The 20,313-nt window shown below is 41.9% G+C and overlaps 1 protein-coding gene across 1 annotated transcript; it reads right to left on the bottom strand.

Annotated features, from left to right (window-relative positions):
- Positions 1-1,745: 1,745 nt before the first annotated feature.
- aoc2 (amine oxidase copper containing 2) lies at positions 1,746-9,134 on the bottom strand. Its single transcript, XM_080774973.1, has 6 exons — positions 7,717-9,134; positions 6,916-7,097; positions 6,466-6,584; positions 5,221-5,387; positions 4,931-5,063; positions 1,746-3,909 (listed from the first exon to the last, which is right to left on the bottom strand). Exons 1-6 carry the CDS (start codon positions 9,114-9,116, stop codon positions 3,625-3,627), a joined length of 2,286 nt encoding a protein of 761 aa, XP_080631099.1. The 5' UTR covers positions 9,117-9,134; the 3' UTR covers positions 1,746-3,624.
- Between the last annotated feature and the right edge of the window lie 11,179 nt (positions 9,135-20,313).

Here is a 20,313-nt window from a genome sequence, read left to right on the forward strand (position 1 = left end):
CGTCAGTTTCAGGTGTGTGTGTGTGGGGGGGGGGGGGGGGGGGGGGGGGGGGAATAACCAAAGCCCTTTAAAGAGCCCGCGCGTTTTTGAGAACCACTGACATAGAAACATAGGGTTTTTCAGAAAACTGTCATGATTTAGAAGACATTTTGTAGAATCGTTCTCACGTCTAAATGGGTTAAGACATTTAGGACTGAGGCTGCCGATTCTACAAGATGTCTTCTAAATCCTGACACTGGTGCTCAAACTATATAGTTCATGTCAAGGACCCCCAAAAAATTATATGTAAAAATTATCCGCCGACCCCCATCTCAAAATATGTTGTTCCTGACCTGCAGGGACCCTCTTCACCCCAGAAGCAAAGATTTGAGTTAAAAACGTTCGCTGTGAAAGAATATAAAATTCAAAGATTTGCGGCACATTATATTCACGGATTTTTTTCAAAAATAGCTAAAGTTAAAGTTTAAATAAAGTTAAAATAATTGGTTAAAGTGGTTAAGAGCTATAAAGGTGACACAGATGCGTTCCAGGTCTCAATGGTTTAATGCCAGACAATACGGATATGTTACAACTTTACAAGCAAGAATTCCAGGAAAGTTAAAACCAACAATTTCACTATTTCACACAGGTATATATTTCAGCCCTGATGAAGACCGTAGGCCTATAGGTCGAAACATGTCGGTTGAATAAAGTTTTCCTCCTTTTTAACTATTAAGTGTGCCCGGATCTCCGCTTTTTTCTATTGACACAGGTATGCTTTGTGTTTGTGCAATACACTATGTATGTGTGGAAACAGTGCCTTCCATTCCTAGATATAAATGCATACATGAAGCCTTAATCATCATCAAGCATGTTGTGCAGTGTAACCTACGTGTGTGCATTCGTGCGAGTGAGAGAGCGTGCGTACTTGAGTTTTTGTGAAACCTGTATGTTTGTAAAAGTTGCACAATGTAAATACCTTTATTTATTTTTTATAATGTCAGGGGAGACATCTACAAACACACACATGTAAATATACAAGCTTACAGTACATGGAAATGTGCATATGAGCACACAATTGCTGATCTTTAAAAAGCAGCGGGACCACTTCTTCTTGTTCCGTTCCCATGAAGCATACAGAGAGGAGTGTGTGTGTGTGTGTGTGTGTGTGTGTGTGTGTGTGTGTGTGTGTGTGTGTGTGTGTGTGTGTGTGTGTGTGCGCGCGTGTGCGGGCGGGTGCGTACGAGTGTGCTTGGCTCCCTCTGATGTGGTTTCAATTTCGTACTTCCTGGACACACAAATGTCTTCCCACATGTAGAAGGGACTTCCAGCCGCGCCTCTATAGCAGGCCACTCAGGAGCAGGACAGATAACATGCGAACAGATAACAGGACAGATAACATGCGAACAAAAAGGCACTCGAGCAGCTCAGACGATTTAGGCCCTTAGTTTATTATTACATGACCTGACGAAGATGTAATTACACATCGAAACGTTATCACTATTTACCTGCACCCTGTTATAATAAACTAAGGGCCTAAATCGTCTGAGCTGCTCCAGTGCCTTCTTGTTCGCGGGAATGCATACATGTAGGACTTTTACAAGTGTTTTGTGTGTGTATGTGTTTCTGTGGAAACAGTGCCTTAGCAATCCATCCCAATGTTCCTAAATAAATGCATAAATTGTACATGCCTTAATCATCAAGCATTTGTGTGTTTCTGTGTAGTATACACACATGACCAACACATCTTTCTGCAGCAAACGGTTTCTTCTTTTATTTAAAGAGAACACATACAAGTATTTTGTAGAAAAATATACAAGTAATGAGAAACAATTGGGGGCTGAGTGGTTAAGTTAGATTCCAGAGCATGACAACCTACTTTGCTGCGTATCACTCTGTCTCTCTCTCCCTGTTTCCTGTCACTCCTCACTGTACTATCCCAATAAAGGAAATAAAGGCCCCCCCCCAAAAAAAAAATATATAAAAAAACAATACCCAGACATTCAACACAGTGAAATACTCAGTGCTCATTTACCCATAGTTAACCATTAAAATCCTATACTTTGTATTTGTTTGTCTGCGAGGTGTTGTGAGCTTGTAGATCTGCTATTTTCTCGAAATGTTCATCCCAGAATGAGATTGCTGTCATCATCCCGCATCAGAAAGGGGTAGAGCAATGGTCCAACTTATCAGTGCAGCAGTGTGAAGGAGGCTAATGCCTAATTCATGCTAAGTCATACAGTATGATGGTGTTGTGCATCATAAATAGCCTATATGTCTACTGTGAGGCAAATCGGGCTTAACTGTACACTCAAACAATGTTGGGTTGTTGACAAACATATAGTCTGAATATTTGGATGTACTTCTGCAATGTCCAGCTGAAATATAAGTGACAGGACATTTTGTTTTTGGCTGCATGAGCATTGCCAAAAACCTTATTCTTGACAATACATGAGTTATGAGAAATTCATGGGGGAGGCGTTCTCATGGGACATATTGGACCAAAACAAGCAAATAATAACTCTTCTCAGTGCTTCTTTCCTTGTGAAGAACAAGAAGATGGAAAGATGTCCACCGTCTTTACTTACCGGTATTAACATTAGCCAAAGCTAAATACATTAACACACTATTATTACATGGACATTTGATTTATGTGACATTGCTGACTCCTTACAAACCTTATTCGTAATATTAAAATGTATGGAATTTATGTGACTTGTTTATTAGGTAGACCCATGTTTAATTTTTTTAGATGGGTCAGATGTCACAATAATCAGAATCTCAACATTTCATGATGCATTATGTTTGAGAATGGATTTGAAAGCATGGCATTAAAGTCCTATAGCTCAACGATTCCTGTGTGCCGTGTGGAATATCCAATATAAATAATTAAAGATTGTATTGATAATTTCATATTATTCACGTTATTATCTTTACATACACATTATATAAAAAAGTTAATCTAAAAATAGTGGTATTTTTTCTTTAAATCTTTGAAAATATATTTTCCATTGTGACGTTAGTTTAATTGAAAGCTGGAATACAATTGATTGATTGATCATTAAAATAAAAATGAGTGGTCACTGGCCAGATGGGTGGGCCATGAACTCTTTCAAGATTTACAAGTGAGCCCTGATCCAGATAATGTCGGGAACCACTGTCCTAATGTTCATCAGTGCTTGATATTTAAGAGGATATACCAACCATGGTGATAGAAACGTTTTCTATGAAGTCTTAGTCAATATTCAATGGCTGGTTGCCTTAACAGCAACCCATTTTAAACACTTTTGAACATGTATCTTAGCTGAATATCGAGATAAATAATATAGCTGTTCTACTGCTGTCTGGAAGTTTAGTTAGGAATTTCCTCTTTGTTGCAACAGTGAAAATACTGTAAGGAATTATGACATTCTTTAGAAATTAATTGCCTTTCTTCTTTTTTTTTTTGCAAATTCTGATTTAATATATTGTTTTCTGAAAACCTTTTGAAATAATAATGAAAATGAATGGCAAGAAAGGCAAAACAGTATACCCAGGACCCATGAACAGTGGTCCGCGAGTCCGCGACCCAACAATAGGTCCCGAACCAGTGCTTGGGAAGTTGGGATATACTAGTAGTCTATTTGACAAAACAAAGGAGAATAATCACTCCTCAAACTTCATGGCTCCCGCAAAGCCATCATAGGTGAAGGGTTCGAGCACGGGGCCACAGGTCTCTTTAGCAAGGCATGCCATCCTGTTATTGTCACAGCTCTGCTCGGTCCCGGGGCCGATGTACACCGAATCAGGAGAATGGATGGACGGGTCCTCGTCAAAGTAGTTGTGTGGGCGCAGGATGACCCCGCCCCCGTTGCCCACGGTTACCGTGTTGGGGATGTCCTCCGCATGTGGGATGTGGAGGAAGCCAGTGGTTATCCAGGCAACCAGGTCCTGAGAAAGGAACATGCAGCATAAATACCAAGATCGTGTTGAATGATTTCCGGGGTTATGTTTTCGCCCTGTTTGTGTGTCTGTCGCAAACCACTGTCCCGATCAGAGCCAAATGTGTTGTGTATGCTGCCAGTAGGCCATAAATCAAATCAAAGACTTCCATTATAACATTTAAGTTACATTTTTAGTAGTGTAAAAGTATAAAACTATATAAAATATGTAGACTAGATATGTAGAGCCATGCCATAAATGTTTTTGAGTGTGGTTGCCTGAGGCAACCAGACTACAGTTATTGCCCAAATTCATTAGAGATAAACATTCCGTATGAACTTTTTGTGATCATGTACAGTAGGTCAATACTTCATCATTATACATCCGCAACCACACTTGCAATTCTCCCAGAATTGCACCTTTTTTGTTTATTATTATATTATACTTTCTATATTCTGTATGTTTTATATATATATTCTTTTAAATATGCAACTTTGATTTTTATAAAGGAAGGCTCTGATTGGGAAATTGCCCAAATTTGGAGTCATCATCATCATATGAATGTGATTGGAGCCATGCCATTCCACCGAGATCTGCATGATTCGATTTTTACATCATGAGCTGAGCAGCACTCACACACTGCTGTCCATGGTGCTGCTGATTGAAAGTCAAGAAAACTCAAAATTGTTTGGGAGTTTTGGCCTGGGCCGTGCCTCAGTGGTCCAGGCACCTTGGCTGGTAACCCAGCCTGGCAGTGTGCCGTGGGCCCTTGCTGCATGTCATCCCCCCATCTCTCTCCCCATTTCCTGTCAGTCTACTGTCTGTCCCTCCATAAGAAATATTAAATAAAGGCGAAAGCCACAAAAAAAAAGTGTAATAGTGAGGACCATGACTCAATTGGGACTTTCTCACTCACGCACGCACGCACGCACGCACGCACGCACGCACGCACGCACGCACGCACGCACACACACACACACACACACACACACACACACACACACACACACACACACACACACAAACTGACCTCATTGTTAATGCTTTCATTGTCTTCAATGTACTTGCTGAAGTCCACAGCAGGTGTCCACATGTTGTTTTGATTGTAAAGACTGCTGCTGGTCTGCTCCCAGTCCTTATGTTTAGTGATGGCTACCTTATACCTGAAGAGAGATAGAGACTGGTTATGTTCATTTTCAGCTCCAATAAAGGAAAAAGAAAGTACAATACTGTAGTACACTATTTACACAGTGTCAATTTGAGAGAGATTTACATTTCCACTATGAGTTTTGGACCTAACACGGGACCATGTCAGCTCACCTAGCCCAGGACATAGACCTCTCCTCAGGCTCACTCTCTGGCAGGTGGTCTCCGGTGAAGCTTATCACTTGGAGCCGATAGGAGCGCTTGTGTCCCCAGCGGTTGGTCTGGTCGCTGGCTATGTGGAGGTAGCGAGGGGTCTTGGTGCCGTAACGCAGGGCTGCTTCCTGTGAAATGAGTCAAGGTCAGGAATGGGGTTAAATCGCTTTTAACACAAGTTTTTATATCAAAACCATGGGGTGCCTTGGATGTGTATAGGCGTCTTTAGGTCTTTTTTATAGGTCTGTATTTTGCTTTTGGTTGTGCAATGTACTCCTTGTTGATTTGCGCATGCGCACTGCCGTTCACTTCCTTTTGTGGCTCAAAAAGAAAGGCTTTGACCAGATGGGCAATGTTCTGTCTTCATTCCTGACTTCAAAATGCCTCTCGTTTGGAAAATGAACGCTTCTAGAGAGCCTTTACTGTGACCAGTGCGAGGAAAGAAGGGCACATTATGCCTCATGGTTTTGGTGGGGAACGGAAGGGGGGGACCTTTCAGAGTAAAATCTGCCATATCTGCGGGCACTCAATCGCTTATATTTTGAAAAATGCTGCCGGCATCCGTTGTGGGTGTGGTCACCAAACTTTAATTCTGCCCACGGTTACCGTGTTGGGGATGTCCTCAGAACGTGGGATGTGGAGGAAGCTGATGTGGAGTGCGGATGCTTTTCAATGGGAACTGAGGTTTCCTTTGCAGAAATTTGCAAATGGCAACAAGCCGTGCCATTCCCATTGAAAAGTGGCCACTAACCCAATATTGTGATAATTTGGGTATTTGACAGTGTGATATTGTGTAAGTGCCACAAATGCCTGGCCACCACTAACACATATAGACTTGAGTGCATTGCATTAAATGTTCCACAATGTATATACCCACACATAATCTAGTATAATTAGTAAGTTGACACGTGTATACTATAGTGCCCAGACCATGCAAATGCAATTAACTCAACAGTGACAGGTATGTATGCAAGACCTTTCTACTGTAAATGTTTGAGCTGTGTCATTTACTTGTCAATGAAGATGAATAATCATTATGGAATATTATACATGTTAGAATTTTCAACAACAAGAACCAGCACAGTCATTGAAACCTACATCTCCTGTATTTCCCATTCAATGCCACACAATCTAATGAAGGCATGAGCATTATGTGCTGTGAAAAAGCAGCATTATGTGCTGTTTGAGTTAACAGTGGCAGCTGACCTGTTCTGTGTTGATCTGGTTCTCTACCAGCTGGGGCACCATGGCATAGCGTCCAGGCATGTAGGGCAGAGACGTGTTGACATACTGCATGTCTTTGGTCTGGAACACATTCTTCACTCCTAGAGGACACCAAATACAAAAATGCCGCTGTCATTTATGTGTAGGCCTACATTAAAGGTTAGCTGTGGTGCATAATTTTAACCAAGATGGTTGTGGCTGAAAAAGTTGAGTTCCTTCCATCCAGGACACAGTTACAGAGGTGTGTGTGTGTGTGTGTGTGTGTGTGTGTGTGTGTGTGTGTGTGTGTGTGTGTGTGTGTGTGTGTGTGTGCGCGTGTGTGTGTGTGTGTGTGTGTGTGTGTGCGTGCGTGCGTGCGTGCGTGCGTGTGTGTGTAAAACACTATTCATTCAACCCATATGAATTTCACGTTTGTCTTTATAAGCTACTCACCCAACACGTCCAGATCCACTTTGAAGTTAATGAAGTGGGTATGGATATTCCCCAGGACATTCTTCGCCACCTGGTGTCCATACTTATAGCTGCCGGCCACCAGGTAGGAGGAAGAGATGTAGCCGGTGGCGTGCACCTTGGCCTCCACAGAGCCGCTCTGATAGAAGATGAAATCCCACATGCTGAAAAAGGAGAACCAAGTCATGTATTCTCATTTATCTGAAATAATGGAAAAACAAGATCATATTGAGGGTGACCGAAGGGACATGATTCATAAATTACAATCCAAAGAGGGAACAAGATATAAGACATACCAAGCCATCAACCCAGATCTAGTATCTGTTCACCCACTCTATACCAGCACCAGCAGTACACCTTACATTGAGGACTATTTGAGGATAACCTTTACACGGTTTCGGTTGTCCGCTCATAGACTGCGTGTGGAAAGATACCACCTGAACAGTGGTTTTGCCAATGTGAGACTGGTATACAAAACGAACAGCACATATAGCCTACTGCTTTGTCCCCTCACACAAGATATCAGAGTGAAATATGGACATGAGGGTATTGATTTGAGCTCACTCTTTGTGGGCACTAACAGAGAGACTTTGCATAATGCTACATGCCTGCCTCACTGCCTGTCACTTGTGGAGCAATAGAAAGCTCCTGTTGTAAAGGGATTCTGTATTGTGTATTGTATATTTTAATGTATTGTACCTTTAAGTTTTTGATTCATGGGTTTTTGATTATTGTTTGGACCCAATGTTTTATACATTTGTGTCAATAAAGTAACTAACTAACTAGTCATAGTTCCCGATGGCAGTGATGGTCCTGAACACCAGGGCGCTGTTCACCATGCCTCCGTAGCTGTTGTGGAAAAAGTCGGCGTAGTGCCTGCGGAGAGGCTGGCCAATGTTGTGCTCGAAGATGCAGATGGAGTTCTTGAACCTGACGGGCTCGTGGATGTCGATGTAGCGGTACGTGTCGACGTAGGTCGCCGCGTAGGGGCAGTCCACCCCGCGGACAAGTTCGTGCGCAAAGCGGCCAACGCCGATGCTCGTGTCCAAGAACTTGGTCATCATCATGCCGGGCGTCGCCGAGCCGTACACCGACATGGCCTCCTGCACGCTCAGCTCGTACGCGATCCTCTCGTCCCTGAAGCGCACGTCGAACACCCTCATGCCGGTGAGAGAGCTCAGGCCGAAGGCGAAGCTCCAGTCGAGGTAGAGCACCTGGTTGTTCTTGACGCTGAATCGTTTCCCCTCCACATAATGCTGCTGGGGACCCAGCTGCAGTGGTTTGCGGCGCGGTTTCAGCGATGCGTAATTGTGCGTTTCCACGTAAGTGATTTTCTCCACCGTGCCGTTGTCATACTGTCGCCTTAGGTCCTCTATCGAATCGAAGTATATGCCATTATACATCACCCTCTCCACGCTCCAGTGGGACGTATTGGGGCTTTGGTGGTTAACCAGCACTTCCAATCCAACCGGGTGAATGTACATCCCGCTCATATCTCTGAAGAAAGAGACCCACGTCGTCCTGTCTCCCGATTTCACGCCGCGGGGCATCTGCTCAAATGGAGCCAGCTTCTTGTTCTCGTCCACGTCGAAACTTTCCTTTAATAGTTTGCCGAGATTCGAAAACACCTCGATTTCCAGAAAGACGAACATCTGCGCGTATTCCCCGATTGTGACCGTGCGCGCGGAGATGGGCAGATCAATAATGCCGTACCTCTCCTGGGTGACATCTCTGTAGTAGGACGGGTTGGGAAGAGGTCCCACCACATACTCCTTAATGCGACCCTTGGAGCCGTAGAAGACCACCGCGGTCGCCTCTCTCTTCGGCTTGGGGCTGTTTTTAACGTCCAGGTAGCGCAGAGCCTCGGCCTTCTTTGGCAGAGAGAGGTCGATCAGGAACAAAAAGTTATCCGAGGGTTTTGCGAGCGGATTGCTGGTTATATCCAGGTCTCTCTGACTGAGCATGTAGTCGCGGACTTGCAAGTACTCCTCCCGGGTGAGGTCAGCGAAGACCCGGCTACGCTCGTCATGTTTCCCCGACGGGGGATGCGACTGGCCAAAGCATTTGGGAACCTTGCTTGAGCTCATGCAGATCAGGACTATATTGAGTATTACAGAGCAGAGGACGATCAGAATGAGCGCCCATTTCAGAGAAGAATTCATCCCCTGGCCCTGTGCTACCATTCCACACTGAACACAGAGGAGAGGGTGAGAGAGATGCGCCCAAGCCACACGCCAGTGGTCAAAATGATTTGGGAAGAGAGCAAGGGACCCACCCCAAAGTCTCCACATCTGTTAATACTAAACCTCTCAACGCCTCCCAAAAATACATTTTCCCAGTAGGCCTATTTGAAACCAACTGAGCAACAAAAAAATCATGATAGACTAGTCCCCAGATGCCAAAAGCCTGCATGAAGCCTGTAGGCATTATTGCAGAAAAGTAGGCTACTTGTGTTGTTTCTATGATTTTTATGTGCTGAATCCACTTCTGCCATATGCCATGAGTCAATGTTTTGTTAGCATAATGCATCACTAAAAACTGGACATTGGCTATAATTCTTATAAATAATTGTGCTTAATGTGTTTTTTCTACATGACTTTTATGTGCTGAATCCATTTCTGCCATATGCAGAGTGATATGAGTCACTGTTTTGTTAGAAATCTTAACAAACAAAAGTGTAGGCTGCCTAGGTTATACACAGCCAATGTGTAAGTGTAAGAAATTACTTATGCCGGCTGTAAAGTTGCCCGAACGGCCAAGGCTCCAAGAACAGTCAGTAATGCAGTTTAAGGGTCTTTATTTTTCCCCAAAATCCAGACACTTGTTCAGTGCAATAATCCTCAATAACAAACTAGAATACCGGCAACAAAATAAAGAAATTACCAAAAGATAAAGAAATACTTGGGCAACACTCCTTAACAAAACCCAACCAGGATGAGAGCTCTCTTCAGGCTGTACCTTGATCACACAAGGCCCTGTAGCTCTCCCTCAGGGATTTGTGTCGAAGCCCACATCCAACTGACTACAGTAGTCTGTCCCTGCAGCCTATCTCTTACATAAGAGTGGATCCTACCACAGGACGCAGAATCAATTAGCACCATTTCTTCTCAATAAATACTTTCAATATAAATACTTCCATAAATAACACCTTGAATACAAGTAACCTAAACATTCTCAATAATGTGTTACAATTAAACAAGTATAAATCAGCATGTAAACTCAGACAATAATAAGACAGCATAAGAAACACCCCTCTCCTGCATAGCACTTGGCCCCTTCCTAAATCAAGGGAAATGCCACCAGCAGTGCAGGAGAGACAAAGCAAAGAATCAGTTTTCAATACACCAGTTTAATATTAGTCCTTGCATGTTATAGAAAGCCGTTTTGTGTGTGTGTGTGTATATATATATATATATATATATATATATATATATATATAGGGCACGGGTTGCCCTGTGACACTGGCCTATATTTACAATTTCAAAGTTACAGAAGGCTACAATATAGCTACGAGCAGCACTGGGGGCCTAGCAGTGAGTAAACTCCAGTCTCCATGTATAAGCTTCATCTTCCTCCTGTGGTCTATCACTGCAAAATTGCAGAAAAAAGGCCTTTGTGCCTAAATGGAAAATTATCTCTCTACCACGAACATTTTGTTTTCGTAAACCAATAATGGTATTATACTGTACTTCTGCTTATGTCTGCTGTTTAAAGCAAAGTGGTGGTGTTACCTGAAAGCATCCATGACATGCATTCCTTGCCTTTCTCTGAAAATCCATGTCTCTTCAATATTCACTGGCTCATGGATGTAATTGTTTTTGATGTACACATTTCTTTCACCTGAAAGGTCTGGATACAGTTCATGATGTAACTGTAGCACAAGATCACCAAACCATTCAATGCTTTATAAACCGACAGTGTCACAGTAAACAATTTAATGCTTTATAAACAAACAGTATAGTATTTTGAAATCAATTCTTTGACACACAGGAAGCCGTGTAAAGATGTAAGCTCAGCAGCGTTCTGAATCAACTGAAGTCTGATGGATGTTGTTGTTGATGTTCTCTAGGGTAGGCTACTGTTCTGTGAGGTTGCAGGGAAAACAATAGTTATCTTGATTGGGATGCTGTCGCCCACTGTGTCCTTTAATTGTTCACAGCTGGGAGTATCTTTTTTCCTTTCCCCAGTTCAGGCGTAGGGCCAGCATTCTCTCTGTGAGGTTTTGATGTAAGTGAGTAGCCATGGGAGTTTTTGCCAGACTTAGTAGGGAACAAAACACTTAATCAGGTGTTCATCTCACACATCCACTCACAGTTAACACTCTTTGTATTGAGTTGTGCTTGAAATGTACTGTAATTCTGCAAACTGTTAATAAATATTTCAATCAATCAATCAATCAATGCAGTTTACGAATAACCTATAAAAGGCCCACAATAACATCTGGATGAAAGTTAGCTTGTGACCTCTACAGGTTCATTTAATTTGCTGTCAACCACACCTAAACAATTAACATCACACTGCTTGATTTGGAACATTTGCTTTGAAACTTGCATTGTTTATATTAAGTGCACACATGTTGTTAACATTGTAGGGTTGGTTACCGGGCAATTGTTTGTTATATTAAGCATTTGTTTCTGTCTTGCATGGGGAGGTGCCTTCCTGTTGGAGCAAAAGGCATATCTGAGGGGGAAATAGCAGATTATCTTTTTTCTTGGAATTGACAATGTCTCTCCTATTGCTTGGGTGATGTAAGGTGACCTGATAATGACCGACCTGGTTGTCTGTTGTAAATATTTGAAAGTGAGTTGAGAGGTAGAAGAGGGCTGTTAACTCTCCAGTATTTTTGTGTCCAATATACACACCACATGCGTACACAGCAACGAGGACCTGCACATTGTGTTTACAGGAAGTTCTTCACAAACACGCATGCACTGAAGCACGCACGCACACACAGACCATGTCTGGGCTCACTATAAGCTTTATAAATGACTGTTTACATTGACCTCTCATACATTCCAGAGGTTCTGGGATGACTGCAGTGTCAGCCGCATGACCAGCTGCTCATAGACTGTTTTCATGTACAGTGTTACAATTTGCAATTTAGGCATTTAGCAGACGCTCTTAATCCACCTTGTGTTTTCCTTGCTTACAGTAAGCAAGGAAAACACAAGGTAATACATCCAATGTATAGAAATCTAGGATCACAGGTAAACCAATAACCTATCATCAGTCTAAAGCATCAGTCTATACTTTAGACTCTAAAGTATAGACTGATGAAATCCAAGAAATCCATTTCTATGTCTTTAAGGTGGTTGCGTTCTATTTGGTATCCTTCTCCTATCACAGCAGCTCACAAATATTGCTGCTGTGTTGTTGTACTACATTGTTGTACAAGAATTGTTTTCGCTAGTGTGAAGGCAAACCTCAGCAAATTAAATATGCAAGAATCCCAAATTCTCCGCCCATACGCATTGAGTCTACCGAAGTATTAGGTGAGAATGTGACCTCAGAGTAGTAGAATGAGTATTTTCCCATGTTGTTCTATATTTGGGTAGTTAGCCATCTATGAGGGTATTGAGGGAACTGCCCCTTTCAATATCAATCCTATTTAAAATTGCTTATAATCCTGCATTCTACCCTGAGCCATCCCAGACTAGCAAAGTGTGTTGGAATTAGGTGGGTCATGGGAGGTCTGAAGCTTAGTTTTAGTGGCATTTGAGAGGCATTTTTTTAGTAAGCATATTCCAATCATAATGTTTTCTAGACACATTGATGACTCCCTCATCAATATGTCCAACTCCATACACGGACAAATGTGTCCGTGGCAAAGACTTGTCATGTTTGTGGCAAATGTTTGATTTTCTTTTTTACACACTAGTGTAGTATAATGTTCTTATTTTGATCAACCAATTACTGAATGTCTACGTCTCCAGTTTTTCTTCAGAATGTGATTTAGTACAACACTAGGCACAAGGAGTCCATTACTGTACTAGTGGTTCTCAAATGTTATATTTGCAAGGACCACCACCATAGCTCTGAGAGTGTACAATTGGAACCAGGGTGCATTTGGTTCCATTGAACCCTCTCAGAGTTACAGACCTGCATGTTATGGTCATTCAGGTCATTCTTTATATTATGTTTCTGGTAATAGTGTTGTCCACTCATTTGGTATGTTCGTGGCAAAAAGTAATAATTTTGACCACAAGCCAGCATGGCGATGACCCCTGACCTTTATTCTTATGTAACAGTCTCCTGACTGGACCACCCAGATGGATCATCATTACATCACATCCTGTGGGCCTACTACCACAAGTTGTACATGCTAGAACATATACAATACATGTGGCTATGTACAGGCAATGGGAGATATTCTTTTTTAATTCAGAGCACAAAGTAGGAAATTGGAAAATAAGTCTCGTTATGTTCTTTACTTCTATCATGTTGGTTTTGGAAATTAATATTAGAAAAACAAGTGTTGTTTTGTTATTTTAATAATTTAAACAAATGTATGAATCCTATACCTTAATAGTCTCAATGAATTCACAAATGTAGTCAAACAAAGAGAGCAAATAGAATCCTCTTTATTGATAGAATCATGTAATGTCAAATCTAGCAAATAACTTTATTTGTATACTTTATACCTTAGAAAAGCTTTCAAATGGAAAATCAAAACAAGCAAGTAATAAACAGTACACAACAAAGAACCGTACACAGATCACAAAGGGTTAAAGCTATTATAACTCTTATTAGTTTATATTTATTCCACAAGTGCGGTTTCACAGGAAATCAGAAACAGATAGGCCTATCAGAACTTTATTAATTCAATTAATCACATGTTTTTTAAATTATTCTCAAGACCTGTATCTCATTTCCTCTCATTCACTATTCCTGCTTTAGATTATCTGTCTACTTTAACCACGTGAACTCCAGCATACATATCTCACAGCGCCTCGCGTTGCAGCGTGTTGTGAGCTTGTAGATCAGCTGTTTTTGAAAGTACAGTACATTTTGTAGTTGATGTCCGTTTTACTAAGACTGGAGGGTTTAAGTGGTTATAGAGGCCTCTATCCTTATCCCGGGCTCTGGCTGACTACCAATTTAAACTAGGAGTCACACGCTATGGCTGACCTGGGGGGGCTATTACAGCGCTGTTGAACAGTTCTAATGGATTAGCTGGGAGGGTCCTCAACTCTTGTCCTGAGGACCTGACTTCTCCAGGGATTCTCAACATTTTTAATTTCAAGGAGAGGGTTGTGTGTGTGTGTGTGTGTGTGTGTGTGTGTGTGTGTGTGTGTGTGTGTGTGTGTGTGTGTGTGTGTGTGTGTGTGTGTGTGTGTGTGTGTGTGTGTGTGTGTGTGTGTGTGTGTGTGTGTGTGTGTGTGTGTGTGTGTGTGTGTGTGTGTGTGTGTGTGTGTGTGTGTGTGTGTGTGTGTGTGTGTGTGTGCGAAACACACTTTTGTGCAGGCCAAACCGGTGACATCCCTGTTACAGGAAAGTATCTCTAATCACAAGGACGTGAGGAAATAAATTAGTTTTTCTTCTTTGTGTTGCACAGAGAGAAAGGAGATAAGATTACAAGGAAGCTGATCTTTGTTTTGTGCAAACAATGTACCCCTCAGACCAGTAACTGTCAATATAGTTTAGTTTTCAATTCTACCAGTTTTGAGTTCTACCAGTATAACGGTAGCTCTGGTCTATCTTCTACTGCTTCTACGATTCTGCCCTGCAGTATAAGGCTATGGGACTTTCGGTTTTAAATCTGTCAGGAATGAGTTACAGAGTAGGACCCAAAAGCAGGCAACCAGATGCAGAGTAGATTATCTTCAAGGTGTTTATTTGACTATAAATCAGGGGTATTCCAAAAGCAAAACATAGGCAACATCAGACACAAAACTCACTCGACAAAGGTCTACGGACCAACAAGGACACACTGCAAACAAAGGGCTTAAATAGACAGGGGTAACAGGACACAGGACACAGGTGAACTCAAAATACAATCAAACACAGGATAGGCTAACAGGCAAACAGAACACAGGTGACTAGGATACAATAATCATCAGGTAGGTAAGACAGAACAGGAAACACCAACAAGAGGAGGCAGGAAAGCACAGAACAATACTACAAAACCAGACACAACCAAAACAACAACAGAGTAACAGTAAACCAAACAAAATACAGAACATACAGAATAAGTCCAAAACCTAATTAGGATTTAGGACTGTCATAAGTGTTCAAAGGCAACACACATGACAAGCGCTTTCTTTAACATTCAAGGCAATACATTCAAGGCCTTACAGAACATGAACTAAACACAAAATGCTCATGTCATAAATGCCATAATAAGAGTTCAGGGTCTGGAGCCATAGTCACGGCTCAAATACAAAGGCAGAGGAGTGGGGCGTGACAAAATCTCAAATCGAAATCAGACCAGCCTCTCCTCTTTAGTGGAAATCTCACAAACGTTTGACCTACTCATCAATAAAAAGACGGGTTGTGTCAATAGAAAGCCTACTTTCCTTAGTGGACGCACTCTGAGCCCCCCACCACACGTATAAACGGTACTTTTTTCCACCGGGAAAAAATAACTTTTAGTTACTCCGCTGCGCCCTCTACCGATATTTCCCAGAGAATTGCCTCATAGAGAATATTTTTCCTCTGGTGAAAATAAATCCCTTTCTGGCCAAAAAGTGTGGTGGGGGGCTCAGAGTGCGTCCACTAAGGAAAGTAGGCTTTCTAATGACACAACCGACTTTGTTTTGGTGAGTTGCAAAAACGTTCTTTCATCATTTGAGATCTGCATTAGCCAATATTTGAGGTTTAGGGCTCGATCTCAATTGTGGTGATCTAAAACAACGGTGTAAGCATTTGATGTTTGTCCAAGTAAAAAGTCAAAGAATCTTAGAAATAAAAGTCGGAATTGTACGTTAATACTTAACTAAATCAGAATATGGACTGACAGCTTTGAGGTAAGATCATGTTTGTTTTTTCTCTTGACCCTGTCAGTATCAGTATCATACTGTTTCCTGGCACTGCTGTGTTGCCAAATACGGATATATAAACTTAGGAGGATAAATGACAAAATGTCACTGGAGTTATCTGGGAACCTTCCATAACAATTGCTTTGCAAACATGAACCATAGCAACCCTATTCTGGGTGAATCTTGGGCCAAGAGAGCTGATCTACATACACTACACTTTAAACATAGTTTGAGGAGAGCAACCCTCTCCACTTGATTCTAACGTAATAAGCTTTATTGTGCATACTCAGACACAGACAGACATGCATGTACACTAGGCTAGGCACACTCAGGCTTGCGCGTGTGTGCGTGCGGGCATGCATGCACGCGTGCACTCGCGCACTCTCTCTCTCTCACACACACCACACACACAAGTGTAAATAATGTATTTGTTGTTTTTGTTTTTGTTATTTTCCATACCTATGTTTGATTACTTTGTCTCCTTACTATTTGTATATTATCTTTGGTGAGAACCACATAGCCCTCCCTGAGTTTATTTTCTCACCTGCACACACTTCTCTTTTATTGATGTTACCATTTTTTCTTCTTCTTTGTACTGTTTTATTGTGCAAATAAACTAAACTAAACCTACATGTTCACACTTGTCGATCGGCTATATTGTCTCCAAAATATTTATTGTAGTGGAAACAAAAAGAGCAGGCCTTGTATCCACACTTTTCCTGGGCTGTGTGTGCTCCAGTTCCTGTTGATTTCATTGAATATCATTGGTCATCTGACCAGTTTCATTGGCTTTCATTGGATCAAATCGACAGGAACTGGAGCACACACAGCCCAGGAAAAGTGTGGATAGAACCCTGGGAGACTCATAAACAAAGTATATATAGTTTAAGTGGTTAATTGAGTCAGGTCCAATATGACACTTACTGGAAACTCAATAGCAAATTCCATAACATCTTAAAACGAGACCATCTACATCTACTATCAACACTCAGGTCTGTTCCAATTAAGAGGGCAGTGCATATCAAGTGTACAATGACCACACAGAGGTGTCAAAGTAATCAAGTGAGGTGTTTGTGGAGGATTATATACAATATATATAGTACCCAGGCCTTATATCTATCCCAACAATTTAATAATAGTATTATATTATATATGCCACCATGAGTTTTGGACCTAGCAGGGGACCCTGTCCACTCACCTAGCCCAGGACAGGCTTGCTCTCTCGTGAAGCTGATAATATAATATTTAAGGTGTTTTTAGTTTTTATTTTTAGTTATAGAGGGCAAGTATAATGTTTTAAGGCATATTTGTCTTATTAGCCAGGGATCCTTTTAAAGTTACAACATAATATATTCTGCATGACGTTGGACTGATATCACATTGATAACATGCAGGCAGACAGTGGATGAAACTAATGTGCAACGTTTTTAAAATGACTCTTTGACCCAACACCCGACAGGTCTGTATAACTCAAAGAGTGTATAGCCTACTAATGCCACCAAATGTTCCATTTGTACATTCTCAGAGTACAAATATCACAGAGGATTTTAGAGATATGCCATAAATAAATAAAACAATATCAAATGGGGTCCATATAGCCTATAATGCACACAGTATTACTGTGTGTCCTTTGATAGGTTGAGAGTCACTGCTGTGATAGTGTTTGAGTGTAACTATCTGCTGGTCATGCCTCCAAGAGGAACGTACGTTTCGTGTGTGTAGTTCCTCTCCATGTACTTCCTGTTCCTCTCCATATGACATATGGATATCAATATTGAACATTAATTGATTGTTGACTTGTAGGTATATGTACGGTAAACATTTACGTTTGTCACACGGTGAATTCCTCAGTCTGAATTTAACCGTTAGAATTTACCCTGACAATCTCCATTGTTCCCCACTCGGTTGTCTAGTGTTTTGACAGTAAAACGTCTCTTAGTTTAAACAGAGACAGTAGCACTGTACACAGAAACATCCAGGTCTATGTATGGAGCTGCTGGGTGGGTCCTCGTGGGTGTTTGACAGCAGCTAGTAGTAGCAGCAGGTCTCCAATGCTCTGCCTGTACACACTGGTGCTGGGAAGCACGGCTTTGGTGACACAGTCCAGGTCCTCCTCTGCAGTGCAAAGTTAGTACTTAGTTCACGTACCATAAGATAATGGCAAGAAAAGATGATGAGTTTTATCATTATCATGATGACTGAAGAAGACACAATAGCATTTCATATGAAAACAGTGAAAATAGCCTTCTCACATATCACCCTCTGTTCATGCCACTGTGCCTTTGGACACTAGCAGAGTAGTGAAATCAAATAATTATGTGAATGATTCATGATTAATTTCTCTTGTTTTTCTGTTCTATTTTCACTATTTTTTTAATTTATTCAAATGTCCTTTTTAATGTCTTATGGTTGCCTTATCGTTAATGCAAAGCACTTTGATTTGACTTGTTGTTGAAATGCATTATACTTTCCTTGCCTTGACAATCACACATTTTTTGAACTCCTGTTTCTCATAAGTCACTGGGCTGAAGGCCTCACCTTGGAAGAGAAAACAAGGGTTTGTACGTGAACCTTGCCAGTTTACATTATTCATGTCAGCCTGAGACATCATACTCAGGGTTGGTTCCCTAGCTCCCTCCCTCCCTCCAGACGCACACACGCACGCACGCACGCACGCACACACACGTTTGTTAGCTATACTGTTCTCTTGCTTTGTAGCACAGTAGTACTCGCTGAAATCTGCTAGAGAGTGCTGTTGTACTTGTATTTGTCCTTCTGTACAACCCCCCAGTTATGACTGCATGGTGGTCATTAGTGTTTCAAATATAAGCCACATTTTATTATATTATTTTGTTTTCTGTTTTAGTTTTCTGCTCTTCTCTTGCCATAAGTGTCTATGTCTGTCCCGTGGTATCCCAAAAGAACACAGCATTCGGACAAGAAACTTACTGTGGAGTAGATATCATTTTCACCACCTGTTATGAGTAGGTTTGTGTCATCATGGTTTATTTCTTGGTGCACAGACTTCCAAAAACCCATCTCTGGAGGTTCCCAATCGATTCCTTTCCCTCTCGTTCTAAACTTAAATAAATAAATACCTAAATAAATAAAAGCAAGAGATTATTTTCGTAACTGGTTCCCAGCAGCTGTGTGTATATAACATGATTTCTCAGTGGAGACAACCCAGTGTAGCTATTAGAGTAATGAACCATTGCTGCACAGCAACACAGGGGGGGCTTCATGCTAACCGCATAGGGCATGGGAGAGGCAGGCTTCATGCTAACCACATATAATACATGCATGGGAGAGGGGGCTTCATGCTAACCGCATAGTGCATGGGAGAGGGGGCTTCATGCTAACCGCATAGTGCATGGGAGAGGGGGCTTCAATCATGCTAACTGCCTGATGGGGGGACAGGAAGGGGCATATGTTTGTGCTAGGATGTTCACCAGTTTAAATTCCAATTGGGAAAGTTGTTGCAGCTGGGGGAGAATGGTGAGCTGCCCTTGAGCAAGGCTCTAAAAGAATCAACCTCTTTATTCCTCCAGTTCCTGGGATTGGCTCCCGGCTCTGTGTGAACAAATTGTGTAAGATTTTCTCTTGCAACAACTTGCCCAGGGATGGTGGGAAGAATTTATGAATAAGATGAGGTGAAATGGACAAAAGATTCAAAGGACAGATTAAAGGGAAAGGGGCAATTATGTCATGAGGCCAGGGCTGAGAAAGGGAGGGAGAAGGAGGTCGAGGTGTCTGTATGTTTATGTTTGTATACATGATGGGTCACTGCATGTGCTATGCTGTGTGTGTGTGTGTGTGTGTGTGTGTGTGTGTGTGTGTGTGTGTGTGTGTGTGTGTGTGTATGTGTGCGTGCGTGCGTGCGTGCGTGCGTGCGTGCGTGCGTGCGTGCGTGCGTGCGTGTGTGTGTGTGCGTGCGTGCGTGCGTGCGTGCTCGTGTTCGTGTGTGTGTGCATGTGTGTACTGTGAATGACCTGGTTCCTCTCTGTGAGACAGGCCAGTGTACACACAAGCATTAGATGAATGAGCCGTTTGCTATTATAGTTCATTCTAACCATGTGATATAGGGGTGGGAGACGAAAAGAAATGGGGGGAAGGAAGGAAGGATGGAAGGAAGGGACGGACGGACGGACGGACGGACGGACGGACGGAGAGGTTGAAGTTTATGACAATGAACAATGGGATAAATAGGGAGAGAGGTTAGTTACTGTATACTGTAATATGGTGTTGGAGAGGCATGGAAGGATTGTACGTTTACTTGGAAGATTCGTGTTAAAAGGACAGAGACAAAAATTGAGTGATGATTAGAGGATGTATGTTGCGGGGCACCCGCTGGCCTAGCGGTCCAGGCACATATCACATATATATACACTGTAAGAGATTTCAC

Source organism: Protomyctophum bolini, assembly GCF_963924005.1.
Source record: "Protomyctophum bolini genome assembly, chromosome: 11".
Taxonomy (NCBI): Eukaryota; Metazoa; Chordata; class Actinopteri; order Myctophiformes; family Myctophidae; genus Protomyctophum; species Protomyctophum bolini.

What these genes read in the sequence shown, in the direction of transcription:
- aoc2 (XM_080774973.1), bottom strand. Translation starts at nt 9,116, where the DNA reads ATGGTAGCACAGGGCCAGGGGATGAATTCTTCTCTGAAATGGGCGCTC. An exon ending in AGTGGATCTGGACGTGTTGG is followed by an intron (nt 6,585 to 6,915) that starts GTGAGTAGCTTA and finishes GGTGTCCTCTAG; the next exon opens with GAGTGAAGAATGTGTTCCAG. An exon ending in ATGAAAGCATTAACAATGAG is followed by an intron (nt 3,910 to 4,930) that starts GTCAGTTTGTGT and finishes TTCCTTTCTCAG; the next exon opens with GACCTGGTTGCCTGGATAAC.